This window comes from Paroedura picta, chromosome 9, assembly GCF_049243985.1.
Source record: "Paroedura picta isolate Pp20150507F chromosome 9, Ppicta_v3.0, whole genome shotgun sequence".
Taxonomy (NCBI): Eukaryota; Metazoa; Chordata; class Lepidosauria; order Squamata; family Gekkonidae; genus Paroedura; species Paroedura picta.
Genome location: NC_135377.1, coordinates 81,788,464 through 81,804,308, shown reverse-complemented (window position 1 = coordinate 81,804,308; position 15,845 = coordinate 81,788,464). Strand labels below are relative to the sequence as shown.

At 46.0% G+C, this 15,845-nt stretch overlaps 1 protein-coding gene across 1 annotated transcript in view; it reads right to left on the bottom strand.

Annotated features, from left to right (window-relative positions):
• VPS4B (vacuolar protein sorting 4 homolog B) overlaps positions 1 to 14,118 on the bottom strand; it is a 42,176-nt gene extending 28,058 nt beyond the window's left edge. The window contains exons 1-4 of the mRNA XM_077353412.1: positions 13,817 to 14,118; positions 6,950 to 7,061; positions 5,513 to 5,663; positions 3,975 to 4,042 (exon numbers count right to left, since the gene is read on the bottom strand). Of these exons, the coding sequence (XP_077209527.1) occupies positions 3,975 to 4,042; positions 5,513 to 5,663; positions 6,950 to 7,061; positions 13,817 to 13,840 (355 nt within the window). The 5' untranslated portion in view covers positions 13,841 to 14,118. The remainder of the gene's footprint in view (positions 1 to 3,974; positions 4,043 to 5,512; positions 5,664 to 6,949; positions 7,062 to 13,816) is intronic.
• Between the last annotated feature and the right edge of the window lie 1,727 nt (positions 14,119 to 15,845).

Below are 15,845 nucleotides of genomic sequence, written 5' to 3'. Positions count from 1 at the left end.
CCATTACAAACATTGGCTCTTTAAGACAAAGCTGCCTAGCTGGGATTGGAGAAATCCCACTCAAATGCTCCTGGGTAAACTAGCCTTGGGCCTATGTGGAATGACCTTGATTCACTGCTTGACTAGTAGGATAATTAAGAAGCTGATCTTTTAGTCCAAAAGTTAATTCATTTTAAGCTGTTCGGTGCTCTATGTTTTTATGGTGTCACTAGGTTATACATCCGGGGGGTTTGAATTAGCAACTTTTAAATGCTTTATGTGTTGGTTGGTTTGTTTTCAAACTGCCTCATGCAGGCTCCCTGCAGAAAATTCTTGAAAGAACAAGAAATGAACAAATGAGAAGAGAGATCTCTACTGATTTACTGACGTTAAGTCCCATTGGTCCTACAATCCGAACAGTTAACCATTTCTGTTTGCATGTACTTGGGTTTTGTGGGTTCTGAACATGACTGAGAGACATACTAATATGAACCAAATGCAGACTTCATCAAACTATACATCTGTGCTCTCCCAGCTGCACTGGCTTGAGATTTTGACTTTGATGTTCAAAGCCCTAAACGGCCTGGGACGCCTGTATCTCCAGGACTGCCTTCTTCCTTATACCGCCCCCCCACCCCCTGAGTATTAAAATCAGGCAGCCTAAATCTGCTCAGGGTCCCTGGCTACATGGAGAAAAACTGGATTCGAACAGGGCCAGTGTTTTCATGGCCTTGGCTCTGGCCTAATGGAATGCCCTGCCTGATCTCACACCATTCTGAGGGGCCTACAAAATTGAGCTGTTCCGCTAGGCCTATGGTTGAGGCCGGGCATTAACACCAAGGAATACCGGACTCCCCACATGAAACATCCACCAACGGAGACCCCTCCAAGCTCTGATGGTATAGGAAAACCGATTCTAGGAGGTGGAGTTTCAATTATATGATGGTATGATTTTATTATGATGATTTTATACTGTTGCTAACCCCTGCCCGCAATCTGATAGGATGGGGCGGTATAGCAATACAGTATGTATGTATGTATGTATGTATGTATGTATGTATGTATGTATGTATGTATGTATGTATGTATGTATGTATGTATGTATGTATGTATGTATGTATGTATGTATGTATGTATTATTTAATTAATGCCCTAATTTCTTTGGATTAGGATTTTTTAAAAAATCAAGTATGATTTGATTACAGGTGAGCTGAAACAGGGGAGGCTGGCTGTGCAAGGTCCTTCTGAGCCCAACAAAAAGGCAATTTTTCATGACTGTGCATGAAGAGAAGGGAATGCATATCTATGCTGACGAGCCAGTTACGTCCACTCCAAAGGGCCTGTAAGACAGAGCTCTTCTTGCCAGGAGTTCGGCTGGAGCCTATCAACAGCAAGACAACTACGATTAAACATTGCTTGGGCATCCTCTATATGAACCCTCACCCGCTGAAAACTGAGGTGCTCTTAGAGGAAATAACCTGGCTATAAAGCTGGCATGACTATTTTCAGATTGTTTCCTAGAAACATGCATATGCATGTAATAATAAGTAATAATCTTCAAATGCAATTCATACTTCTGACAACATACTGAAGGTTCCAAAGACTCCTACTGGTGGAATCTCCCCCCTCAGGGCCAATTGCTGCTCTTGCTCAGGATACTGCACCCCCCTCTTCCCATTAGGCCTGATGTGAAGGGAGCCTCTAACAGCCCCTGACTGAGGGAGGGATGCATTTCCTTCTGAGAACAACGCAGGGGAGTCTGTTAGGCTCTTCTGCCTAACAATTGGCTGACAGGGAGGTCACAGAAGCCCCTTTTCACTTAAAATACTACTGTGGCTGTCCTCCTTGCTTAAGAACAGTTGCATGTCTTTTCTCTGCAACTCTCTGAATGTTTGAGGCCTACTGCGCAAGGCTGTTGTGCGGATGAACCTGGATGCTCTTGCACAGTGGTCCCCAACCTTTCTGAGGTTGGGGACCGGCAGGGCATCGGGGCGCGGCCCGCGCGGGCCACGCCCACGCACCGGCCGCGCCCACGCACCGCCCACGCCCGCGGGCCATGCCTGCGCTTCCCTCTCCCCGCCCTCCCGCAGTAAGAAGCTTCCCGGGCCGCAAGCTTGCAGCCTGGGAAGTTTTTTTACTGCGGGGGGGGGCGGGGAGAGGGAGCCGCAGCCCGGCACCATGGCCTTCGCGGCCCGGCAGTGGGCCGCGGCCCGCAGGTTGGGGACCACTGCTCTTGCAGACGTCCTTTTGTCTCGTTTCACCTGCACAACAATCTTGTGCAGTAGGCCTCAAATGTTTCATCTCTACAAGTACCTGCATGAGAGGCCTTAAATATTTCTTCAGCACAACAACCTGTACGGCACAACAACATCCTCCAAAGCAGCCATTTTTGCCCATGGAGCTGGTCTTTATAGTCTGGAGATGAGCAGCAATTCCATGAAATCTCCAGGCTCCACCTGGAGGTTGGCTGTCCTTGTTCTGGAAATATTCCTTGAGGTTTGGAAGTGGAGCCTCAAAAGTGTGTAATGCCTCTGCAGCCACCTAACTTGCCACATAGCACCCCCCGGACCTATTTCAGGTCAAGAAAACATGGCAGAGAGGAGACAAGGTTGCCAGATTGGTGTAGGTTCATGTTCTGGAATTCGACACTTCAAGACTGCTGTGCACAGAAAGGCCTCCTCTTAGAGTTGACAGCTTCTAACTGAGTCACTAAACCCACACCAAACCATGGCCAGCGCCTGTTTTATTACAAAAAATGTATTCAACTTCCTACCAAAAGAAAAGCCTTAATCAGGTATTTAACAACAAATAAAACAATTTGAATTATATTACTTTTTAATACTATGGTGTTCCATGTTGTTTTGAATATAACTGGGTTTTATTAATATTCCTTGCAGCTGTTTGCTCCCCACAAAAGCTATTTGCGAAACAGGCTGAGCTCCTGGGTCCTGTTGGGAGTTTCCTTGACTATTCACGGAGTGGGAGTTACTGTTGTTGATCATTTGTACTGCACATTATCTTTTGAGTCTTTGTAAAGAATATTGATTGTTAATTGTATACCTTTTGTATACCTTTTCCAATTGTATAATTATTCGTACAACTTTTCCAATTATATAAGTATTTTGGCATTTGACATTTCTTTGTGGTGAGTTTATTTATCTCTTGTTGAATTTTCCACAAGGTTCCCTGTTTCTTTTGTACTACAGAATGCAGTGGCTTTACTACTAGTTCACATTTATTATTAAAAGTTTGAAACTGTTGGAAGCTGCCCTGATCTGTCACGCAGGGAAGGGCGGGGTCTGAATTGAAAAATAAAATAAACAGAAGATCCTCTCTGCCTTTCTGCACAGACAGCTCCACTGATCCTAACAGCCAGGCGGGGATTGCTAAGGCAATTGCTGCATTGCTGATGCAACTGGGCCATGCACTTCCAAACTCCTTTTCATACCAAGAAGCAATAAAGATGTCCTTATAGCTGGCTGCTTTATTGCCTTTGCTGAGGGGCGTATGCCTCCACACACACTGTACAGCTTCCTTCATGCTGTGCAACATACCCAGACAAATCTGATCAGCTACACAGTACTGCACAAGCATCTTGCTGACTGACTGGGATCACGTGATTACACTGGGTTTTTTGGGCGGGGGGGAAGAGCACAAAAGCAGCAGGAGGAGTAAAACAAAGTGACCCCCAATTATTTTGTTTTGGGCAAGCTCAGTACACATTCTGAACACAACCTCTTCATTTCAACTGTTTTACTAAATTCGGCCCAAGCATCGTCTTGCGAATGTGCTCTGTTCATAGGGTGTGGCAGAACAGGTATTCTTTTTTAAGGTCCAGCGTTTGCTAGAAGGGGCTCATGGGAATTATAGTCCATGAACATCTGGAGGATCACAGGTTGACTACCCCCTGTTCTAGACCCCTGGATGTGATCTTCAGCCTGATCATTGGAGAGAATGACTTTGGTAAAGACACAAAGAACTTGATGGGAAACTACCTTGTAGTTGGTTCTGCAGCTTCTTTTTCTCGGGGTCATCTGACTCTCCTTCACCATCACTGTCATTCCTAATTTGGAATGCAAATGTACAAAATATAAAGAACAACAACAAATAGCCTCAACAGCATACATTTCCACCCAATGCACACAGTAAAACTTAAGTCCTTAGAACCCTACCTTTAACAGGCTGAATAAGGCAACTCTTATTGACAATACTCATTTATGAGCAAGTATTCTGATGCTTACAACTAAGAAAGCTGTTGCTGCAGGAAGAACATCTTAATTTTGGATGTTTCATGCCATGGGCACTTCCTGCCTAGACTAATGTAGTACACTGTATTTAGTGCTGCCCTTGAAGGTACTCTGGAAATTACAAGCAGTCCAGAATGCAATGGCAGGTTCTCCCTGGAGAGAACACATCTATTCAGTCTCGAACAGCTGCACTGGCTGCTGATCAAATTCAAAGTGCCCGTGACTACCTTTGAAGTCCTAAATGGCCTGGGATCTTCATAGCTGGGTGACCCTCCTCTTCCAACACCCTCTATTGTGTTTTTCAATCTTCAACCTCCTTGTGGTGTTTGATCCCTGGGATGTCCACCTGGCATCTACCAGGACAAGGGCCTTCTTTGTGATGGCCATATCCTGGTGGAATCAGTGGTCAGAAGATATGTGGGCCCTGAATGACTTATCGAAGTTCTGCAGGGCCTGCAAGGCAGAGCTCTTTCCATTTAACTTTTCATTAGTAAGGTCTATTTATGTGGGCTGCATTTAAGTGTCATTATGTTTTTAATCAATGTCTATTAATATTTTAGCTGTATGGCCCAGCAGTCTCTTGATTTTGAGACTCCTTGGAATCAAGAGATGGCATATGCATTTATTTAATAATAGTAACAATAATGTGAAACCTTGGGGATACATGGGAAGGAGGAATCTTGAACTAAAAATTTTCCCTTGTTCTCATCCTAAGTAACAGAACAGGCTGTACCAATTTTAAAATACATTCTCCCTGAAATGGAATCAGAATGAATGACAGATATCATCATCTTCAAATAAATGTGGTAAAGCCAGTCAATTTAGTATTTTTTCTCCACGATGGGCTTACAAGTATCAAGGTTAATACTTATGCCCCAGGTTATTCCTGGGACATAATGCCTGAACACACTGCCTGAGCAAAGTAAAGAAAAGTGGTGATGAAACATCAATGTATGTAGAAATGTCAGGAAAAACCATAATCACCATCAGTGTTGAGAACACAATACAAAAAGTACATTAAAGCCAGAACACCCCCTCCCCTCCCAAAAATTGTGCCAAACTGTGCCTTATCCCAGGGATGGCCAAAGATGCCTATGGACTACAATTACCATGAGCCCCACCAGGAAGTCACTGTAATTGTAGTCCATGGACAACTGGAGAGCTACAGACTGACCATCCCTGCCTTATCCTAAGATGAATCTTTCAAGCAATGTCCTATTTCCAGTAGAGGTTCTGAAATAGGCAAGCAAATTGGGAAACAGGTGGAATGAGTGAAATTAACATACCCCTTTTCATCAGCTGGACCAGATTCTTTCACTGGCTTTGAAGGCGCCTTTTCTTTCTTTTTCAAATACTCCTTCAGCTTTTCTGCTCTGTCCAGATACTCGGTACACTTTGCTCTGATACTTTGTTTTGCTTTGTCACCCTGTGCCTCGTCTGGGAAGGAGAAATTCATGAGTTGCATCTTTTCTTCCTTTAAAACCCCCCTCAAAAATTGTACTTATTGTCCAATTGTCATTATCTAGTGCAGGGGTAGTCAACCTGCGGTCCTCCAGATGTCTATGGACTACAATTCCCATGAGCCCCTGCCAGCATTTGCTGGCAAGGGCTCATGGGAATTGTAGCCCATAGACATCTGGAGGACCACAGGCTGACTACCCCTGATGTAGTGCATCAATGGGTGGACAATTCAAAAACAATTGGACATTCAAGTCCTGAACCTTGGTTTAAATCATACCTAGAAACCATGCAGGGATATGACCAACCAAGCATTCAAGCGGGAGGGGTGGGGGGGAAAGGATTTTTGGATTGCATGTGTGAGGGAAATAAACAATTGCATATGAAGAAAACGAGAAGGTCTGACCCATCTTGACAGTTTGGAGCAAAGATGAGGAACCTACAGAACTTTCTGTCAAATGTAGTGCCAGGCAATTCAATACAGTTGTAATATAAGGTCTTCTTCTAAGCACAATTTTGATTCTATCTAATTTTGACCCTACCCTACCCCTAGGAAGCTCAGGGCCCTTTTCTACTTTTCGGCCTTCACAGCTACTCTGTGGTGAGACTGAGAACAACTGGCCCCAAACCACCCAGCCAGTGAGCTGCACCCTTGAGTGGGGAGCTAAACCTGGTTCTTCAACACTCTAGCCATGATACCAGTTCTTAAAATTCTACAGGTTTGCTTCCAGCTAAACATTCTAAGAATTTCAATCATCTGAAAGTCAGAATGGTAGAAGTTTCCTGCTCCCAGCAGAAATTTACTTATTGGGTTAGTTATAATTTGGCTTTTTTTTTTACTGCACCTCCCTACAGGTGGGCTCAGTGCCATTCACATGATAAGCAAACCTTTCATCATAACAAGACATTAGTTTACACTTGGATTTCCCCCCTACAAACCTACAAATATCATGGCAATTCATTCAAGCCCTGAATATATCAATGCTACTACAAAAGTGTCTTGTTTCAGGTCCAGGAGAGGGTTCGTACATACAGGACGTAGTACTGAACAGCTAAGAGACTGGCTACTGCCTAACTGGGGGACCTTTTGGGAATTCTACACAGGTCACCTCAAGTTCCATGAACGACCAAGATTTTATTCATTTATTAGAAACATTTCCACATTGCCTTGTCACCTAGAACTTGAGGTGGAGGTAAAGACCAGGAACATTAAGATTAATTACCAGCCAATTAAAGCTTATTGTATTTAATATCATGATGCTTACATTTGACAACATGGAGGAAATACTGCACAGCATGCTGATACAGGTGGAGGGCTTCCTCAAAATTGCCTGCTTTGTCTTCTTGTGCTGCTTTGCTAGCAATGTCTATGGCTTTCTGTAAAAAACACACACACACAAAGCAAAAACTGGGATTAGGTTAAACGTACACTAGATAAAACTTTAGTATATCTCAATTCCATAAAAAGCACCATTCTGTGGTAACTAAATTCAAGTAGATCCAACAAGAGTTGAAAACAGATCCAAAACTCCCAGATATGGATACTTTAATCTGATCTATGCCGACCTCTTCCCTGACTAGCTCATTTAGCCAATCAATGTAAAGTCCCATCTCTGTTGCCAAAGTCTAGGGCCATTAACGACCAGTAAAGTTTCACCCGCAGAGCATAAAGCCCTGCGGGAGGCATAAGGCCTCCCTCAGGTATGTGGGGCCCAACCCACATAAGGCCTTGAAGGTTAAAACCAAAACCTTGAACCGGATCCAGACAATGATTGACAACCAATACAGCTGCCTCAGTACAAGCTGGATATGAGCCCTCCAAATGACCTGAATAATCGTTCCTGCTACTAATTAACTATTAATGACAATCAACTACCCTGACAAATAGTTGATATGAAGCCACCTTGGGAACCTGCGAGGTTGGGAGTGATCCAGCCTTTGTTAAGCTTGTGGCTCAATGTTTTGTGTGGATGACAGAAAGCTCAATAGTATCACAAAACCAGATTCTTATCCCATGACCACTTTGTTGGACATGCATGGATCTGCCAGGGTAAAAGCCACCGTGGACTTTATAAGGGTTACTGGCAGGTGGAATTTGAAGCAGATGTTGCCTTTAATACTCCAGATGGACTGTATGCGCTTATGGTGCTGCCCTTTGGGCTTAGAAATATACTTGTGTTCTTTCAAAGGCTGGTAAATAACTTGTTGAATTGTATGTCAGAGTTTTCAGTGGCTTACATTGATTACACTGCAGTTGTCAGCAAGGACTTACATTCGAATGTGGAGCATCTAGCAAGGGTGCTGGGTGCTATCCAGGGGACAGGTCCAATGTCATCTTGGAATGCCTCAAGTGGTTTACTTGGGACGTAGAGTGGTGAGTGGGAATATCACACCAATGTGGAACAAGGCAGAGGCAATCCAAAATTGGGAGGCTCTGAATACCAAAAGGCAGGACAGGGCTTTCCTGAGCTTGGCTAACTGCCAAGAGTCTGGGATTTTTTAGTTCAGAAAAGAGATGATTAAGGACGGGACATGATAGAGGTTTATGAAATTATGCATGGGTGGAGAGAATTGGCAAAGAGAACCTTTTCCCTTTCTCCCAAAATATTAGAACTTGAGGGCATCCAATGAAACTGCTAGGCAATAGGTTCAGGACAGACTAAAGAAATACTTCTTTACACAGTGAGTAATTAAAATTTGGAATTCACTGCCACAGGATGCACTGATGGCTACAGGAATAAAGAGTCTTGAAAATGGATTATGTAGATAGATTAAAGGAGGATAAGTCTTTCCGTGGCTACTAGTCATAATGACTAAAGGGAACCTCCATGTTCAGAGGCAAAACTTCTGAATCTGAGTGCCAGGTAAGGAGGGGAAATCACGTGAATCTATGCTGCTGTCCAGAGGAATTGAGCAGCCACTGTGTCAGACAGGATGTTGGACTGGACGGACCACCAGTCTGCTCTTATGTTTTAATGATCATCATTTTGGTTTCATCAAGCCAGCTACAAAACTTCCATGACTTACAAAACCATAATCCAGCAAATCATAAGTATTTGCAAGAATTTTTGCTCACTCTCCCTGCTCAGATTGCTTGGCTTCAATTTGAAGGCATGTGTTTCTGGCTGCCATTTCAGCACAATTTATGCCACCAGGCCTTCATTTTTGATTGATATTTCTCCCAGATCCCAACCTGATATGTAACCACACCCTTCGTTCCCTTTGCCCTCCTATAGTTGAAAAGTGAAAGGAAGGTGAAGAGTGCAGGTGGCAATGTGACTCACAGTGACGTGGCACTTCCAGAGGGTGTGGCCAGGAAGTGTAGCCAGCTGACATCACTTCCAGGGGCCCTCAAAGCTTGAAAATTTATTTCAGGGGCTCCTCCATAGTCAAAAGTTGAAAAAGGCTGCTGGAAGCTGAATTACCTGCACAAGATTCATTCCAACTGAAACTATTCAAGGGCCAAAGCTGAGAGTTAGCTAAGATTGGCCAGGGAAGCCCATTGTAACAAGAAAAGATTTTTCAGTTATGTGAGGAGCAAACGTAAAGTAAAGGAGGCAATAGGCCCACTGTTGGGTGCGGATGGACAAACTCTAACGGAAGATGCAGAGAAAGCAGAAAGGCTTAGTGCCTATTTTACATCTGTTTTTCCCCACAGGTCAAAGGGTTTAGGCACATCTAGAGATGGCAGTAGCCAAAGGATAGTGTCTGGATGGCAGGTTAACATGGATAGAGAGGTTGTTGAGAGGCATTTAGCTGCACTGGATGAGTTCAAATCCCCTGGGCGGGATGAAATGCACCCAAGAGTGCTCAAAGAACGTTCCGGAGAAGATAATTGCCCTTGTCCATTATCTTCGGGACCTCTTTAAGGACCGGAGATGTCCCGGAGGACTGGAAGAGAGCAAACGTTATTCTGATCTTCAAAAAAGGGAGAAAGGATGACCCGGGAAACTACAGACCAGTGAGTCTGACCTGTGTTGTGGGGAAGATAATAGAGCAGATATTAAAGGGAGCGATCTGCAAACATCTGGAGGACAATTTGGTGATCCAAGGAAGTCAGCATGGATTTGTCTCCAACAGGTCCTGTCAGACCAACCTGGTTTCCTTTTTTGACCAAGTAACAGGTTTGCTGGATCGGGGAAATTCAATTGATGTCATTTACTTGGATTTTAGTAAATCTTTTGACAAGGTTCCCCGGGATGTTCTGATGGATAAGTTGAAGGACTGCAATCTGGATTTTCAGATAGTTAAGTGGATAGGGAATTGGTTAGAGAACCGCACTCAAAGAGTTGTTGTCAATGGTGTTTCATCAGACTGGAGAGAGGTGAGTAGCGGGGTACCTCAGGGCTCAGTGCTCGGCCCGGTACTTTTTAACATATTTATTAATGATTTAGATGAGGGGGTGGAGGGACTACTCATCAAGTTTGCAGATGACACCAAATTGGGAGGACTGGCAAATACTCTGGAAGATAGAGACAGAGTTCAACGAGATCTGAACACAATGGAAAAATGGGCAAATGAGAACAAGATGCAATTTAATAAAGATAAGTGTAAAGTTCTGCATCTGGGTCAGAAAAATGAAAAGCATGCCTACTGGATGGGGGAGACGCTTCTAGGTAGCACTGTGTGTGAACGCGACCTTGGGGTACTTGTGGATTGTAAACTAAACATGAGCAGGCAGTGTGATGCAGCGGTAAAAAAGGCAAATGCCATTTGGGGCTGTATCAACAGGGGCATCACATCAAAATCACAAGATGTCATAGTCCCATTGTATACGGCACTGGTCAGACCATACCTGGAGTACTGTGTGCAATTCTGGAGGCCTCACTTCAAGAAGGATGTGGATAAAATTGAAAGGGTACAGAGGAGAGCGACAAGGATGATCTGGGGCCAAGGGACCAAGCCCTATGAAGATAGGTTGAGGGACTTGGGAATGTTCAGCCTGGAGAAAAGGAGGTTGAGAGGGGACATGATACCCCTCTTTAAGTATTTGAAAGGTTGTCACTTGGAGGAGGGCAGGAAGCTGTTTCTGTTGGCTGCAGAGGAGAGGACACGCAGTAATGGGTTTAAACTTCAAGTACAACGATATAGGCTAGATATCAGGAAAAATATTTTCACAGTAAGAGTAGTTCAGCAGTGCTATAGGCTGCCTAAGGATGTGGTGAGCTCCCCCTCACTGGCAGTCTTCAAGCAAAGGTTGGATGCACACTTTTCTTGGATGCTTTAGGATGCTTAGGGCTGATCCTGCGTTGAGCAGGGGGTTGGACTAGATGGCCTGTGTGGCCCCTTCCAACTCTATGATTCTATGATTCAGGACTGCTACGAAAATGAAACTTGCCCAGGACATAGTGCTTCCTTGAGGAAAACAACAACCACAACTATTAATTTCTACAGTCACCAAGCCGTTGAATGTTAATTACACAAAATTAGTAGGGGGAAGGGAGAGAAAGCTCCCATGTACCAGAATGCTCCAGAAACCACTAACAGAAAACACTACTGTAAATGTAAAAGTGACCCTTGCTCTTGTACAGACAAAAACCTAAATACCCATACCAAGCTGCACCCTTCCAATGACATTATTCCTCAATTTTAAAATGACAGGACTCAAGCCTGCTTTGTAATTCCATCCATGAATAGTGGAAGTAGTTATTGGTAATTTAAATATTGGACACAATGATGGCCTTCTTTTGCCTACAGCAGTGGTCCCCAACCTTTTTATCACCGGGGACCGGTCAACGCTTGACAATTTTACTGAGGCCCGGGAGGGATAGTCTTTTGCCGAGGGACATCGCCGCCACCAGCTGAGCGCCTGCTTCACTTGCTTTCCTGCTGGTGCCCCTGACTTCTCGCCGCCCACTGGAGGGCGCTGCCAGCAGCAGCTGCGCCAAGGGGGAGCCTCAGCCATGGCGGCCGCTGGAAAGCACCAAAGGTGAATCAGTGGCAGGGCAGCCTCTGAGGCAGCAGCCAGGGAGGAGGATGAGAAGGAGCCACGGCCCGGTACCAACTGATCCACGGACCGGGACCGGTCCCCGGACTGGGGGTTGGGGACCACTGGCCTACAGTGCATTGTCAGAACTCTTTAGAAGGCATTTACTGATTTACTGGATCAGACCACATGTCCACCTAGTTCAACACTACACACATGAAGCTACCTGATGTTGAATCAGAATCATAGGCCTATCAAGGTCAGTACTGTCTCCAGATTGGCAACAGTTCTCCAGGGTTGCAGGCAGAGCTCTCTTGGATCACCTACAACCTAACTTGTTTGACTGATTCTATGATTCTATGATTTGGGAGGGGGGGCTCTGCAGCCAACAGAAACAGCATCCTGCCCTCCTCCAAGTGACAACCTTTCAAATACTTAAAGAGGGCTATCATGTCCCCTCTCAACCTCCTTTTCTCCAGGCTAAACATTCCCAAGTCCCTCAACCATATGATTCTATGATTCTTCTGAGGCACCAGGGACTGGAACTGGGATGTTCTGCAGAGAAATCAGGATCTCTATCACTGAGGCATGGCGTCTCCTCTGTAACAGTGATCACCCAAGATGCTTCTAAGAATCTCACCAAGAGAGTGAAGTATTACTTCATCCATAGGTATTTAGAGAACAAATGTTTTCCCATTATGTCATAAACAGTTCCTCCCCACCGTTCATCTAGTCCAGAGATTCTCTGGGGGCCCCGGGGAGTTGCAGTTTATCTCCTCCGACCTTATTGGACTTGGCCACAAACTAAGGAACTTTTCTGCCTCCACCTGGAGGACTCAGTGGTTAGGCCATGGGAGTAAAAATAAAGAGGGGGGGGGGGTCAGTTGGTTCATGGCATGGGGGAGTTCAGGTTGTCTTCTCAGTTCCTCCCATTCTTTCAAGCCAATCTTAGGGAGAGCTGCCATAGCAGGAGTAAAGGCAGGGGGATGGAACAAAAGGTGCAGGTGCTGATGTCACTTCTGGTGTGTGTGGCAGGGAGGCATGGCCTGCTGACATCACTTCCAGGGTCCTTGATGCCTGACTTTATTTTCAGGGACTCCTCCACAGTCACAAGGTTGAAAAAGACTGATCTACCAGGAGAACTAAAAAAGGCTGTGTTCACTATTTTGAATATTACACAACTGTTTGGTGCAGTTGCTAGAGTGTAGGATGGGACTGGCTGAGGTTGGAGCAGTCTCTCCGCCTCTTCTGCTTAGCCGACCTATAAATTTACCTGAGCACCATGGAATGAGGACAGGATAGTCAGATATATGCTGCCCTGAGCTCCTTTTAGAAGCAGCAGAATGAAAATTTAGGTTACTTTTCAGGAGCCAGAGTGATGTAGTGGTTCAAGTGTTAGACTATGATCTGTGGGATCCTGATTTAAATCCCCACTTGTGCCATGGATGCCAACCTCCCTGCAGGACCTGGAATGACAGCTGCTCTCTAGATTACCAATCGCTCTCCTTGGGGAAACTGGATACCTTGGAGGGCTTCTGGAGCAAGGAACAAAGATACCAGTGGTACAACAGCAGGGGTTACCCCCCCCAAAAAAAAATGGCAGCTGGGGAGAGCCCTGCCTTCCTGTGCTTACCATTTCTTATTTTGAGCAAAAAAAAAAAGGAGGTTAATTTCCCCCCCCCCCCCCCGTCAACCCTTATTAGAGCAGGTTAAACCTTCCCTTCCCAAGTGGCCACTGATGGGCGGGAAGGGGAGGGCCCAACCATTTCAACATTTTCCAGCTAAGACTCCTCTCTTCTGGGAGGTGTGGCCGGCTGACATCACTTCCTGGTACTTTCGAAGCCTGAAAAACCTCCACCATCAGGAGCCTGCCTTGGAGCTTGGGCTCTCTGGCATCGTCTCCCAAATCTCCAGGAGCTCCCTAACACGGAGCCGGCACCCCTCCTCCCTCCAGGGCGGGAGGTGAGCTACTCACACCCACTCAGCCTGCCTCACGGGGTTGTTGTGAGGAAACAACGGACGAGGGGCCAGCGCTGGACGCTGCTCTGTACCCCCCCCCCCTCCGGGAGTCCGGAAAGGCTCCGTTCCTCGGGGGCCTGGGCATGGACCGGCCTGACCCCTCGGGGCAGAGGAGTCCAGAAAGCTCGTGCGGGGCCGGAGCCGCCCGTCCGCCAGTCCGCCTTGGCCCCCCGGCCGAGCCGCCTACCTGCAGGTTGGACGTGGCCGCCATGATGGGCGGGGCCGAGGTGGGACGCCGCCGCGGACGAGGAAGCCGGCGAGGGGGGCTCCTGAGGCGGCCGCCCGCGCCCCGAAAGCAGCAATTAAAAAAAAACAACAACCGCCGCCGCCAACGGCCCTAGAGCGGGGGGAGGGGGAGACGAGCAGCCCCGCAGCGCTTCCGCGAAGGACGCTCAGCCGCCGGTGGGAACGAAACCGAACATTCCTTCCGCTTCCGCCAGGCCCGTGTGGCGTCATGCGCGGCGCAGCGAAGCGCTGAGCGGGGGAAGCAAACAGGAAGAAGGAAGCGGATGTGACGCGAAGAAGGGCACGGGGCGAGCGAGTTGATCGCCCTTTCTGTGCGCATGCGTGGGTACCGCACTTTGCTCTATCCCGTGCATTCCGCCTCTAGTTTATTCCGTCAGCTAGTGCGCATGTGCCGTATGATGGTCGCCCCCCCCTTGGTAGTTCCAACGTCGCTTACCCAGGGTTGCCAACTTTGGGTTGCAAGTTCCTGGAGATTTGGGGCAGGGAGGGGTTTCAATGTCGTACAATGCTATGGAGTCCGCCTCCAAAGCACCTATATTCTCCAGGGAAACCGATCACTGTTGCCTGGAGATGAGTTGCAATTCCAGGAGATCCCCAGGTCCCACCTGGAGGCTGGCACCTCTATTCTTATTTAATGTACTATTTCAATGGGTTGCTGGTTTAAGTCCATATTAATGTTTCACCTCTAACAGTGGAAGGAATCATGATAGCAAGTAATAATGATAGCAAATAATAATGCACTGGCCGCCTTGGGCTTTGGTGATCACTGAAGCAGCTGAACCGGCTGAACCGCACCGGAGCGTGCAACCCGACGAGAGATTATTGCCGCTTCCAGAATGAACGTGCTCCAATAAGTTAGAGTAGCCTGGTAGTGCCACTAACAGAACCACATGCTAACCAAACACAGGCAAGACTCCAGCGTGGGGTAATGAAGCCATTTGTCTTAGGAGTTTTGGAAGGCCCAGCCGCAGCTATGTAAATATGACAGATACCAGCCTTATTTGTGAGGACATATACTTATGAACAATCGTTATTAAAACGATAATTTAGCTAAAGGGCTTGTTAAATTATTAAAGCAATGTTCTTAATTACAAGCCAGCAACACTGAACTATGTGATATTTACACTAATTGTACTTTTTGAATTTAGGACCCAGCCACTGATGAAAAGCAATTGAAAATGGCATTTATCTAGGAACCGTTATGGTGGGTTGTTTATTTGTGATTAAATATTGAAAAACAGATTGTCAAACTGTTAATTTACTTGGAAAACTGTATAAATGACAAGTTACAGTAATATAATCTTGGGATGGGTTCCCTCCTCTGTTGGAATCCTATTGTGAACTGTCCCCCTTCTTTTTGTGTCGTAACAAATGAGCCTCAGGGAAGGGTGGTATATAAATATGATAGATAGATAGATAGATGGATAGATGGATAGATGGATAGATGGATAGATAGATGGTTGCACGTGAACAGCACCCTCACATTGGGCCAATAGAACCAATTATGTACCTGGGCCAATAGAACCAATTATGTGTGGGGCAATTTCCCAATAAACTGTCCAAGAGGGATCCCTGCTGCTTATCATCTCCCCCCCCCCCATCTTTTTGCAAACCCCATTGAAGGGACTGTTGGTTTGCCAGGGAATTTCCATTTGTTTAATTTTTATGGTCCATGCTCATCCCTAACCAAGAATACATAGCACTGCACTTTACCTACGATGTTTACAGCAAGCTCCACCAGCCTACCCACTAGGTTGTGATGCCACATACCCATTAAAAAACAAACAAACACACAGCTCCACTAAGAATGCAGTTTTGGAAGAAATGGAGGGATTTTCCAAATCAAACTCGAAACCAAAAGGGCGGTGCTTGTTAAATCCCCAAGTTTGGAGGAACACAGACACTGGAAGCGATTTAAGCTCTTTATTGGGACCACAAGAGAGCAGAACTGAACTAGAAACCCCAACTTG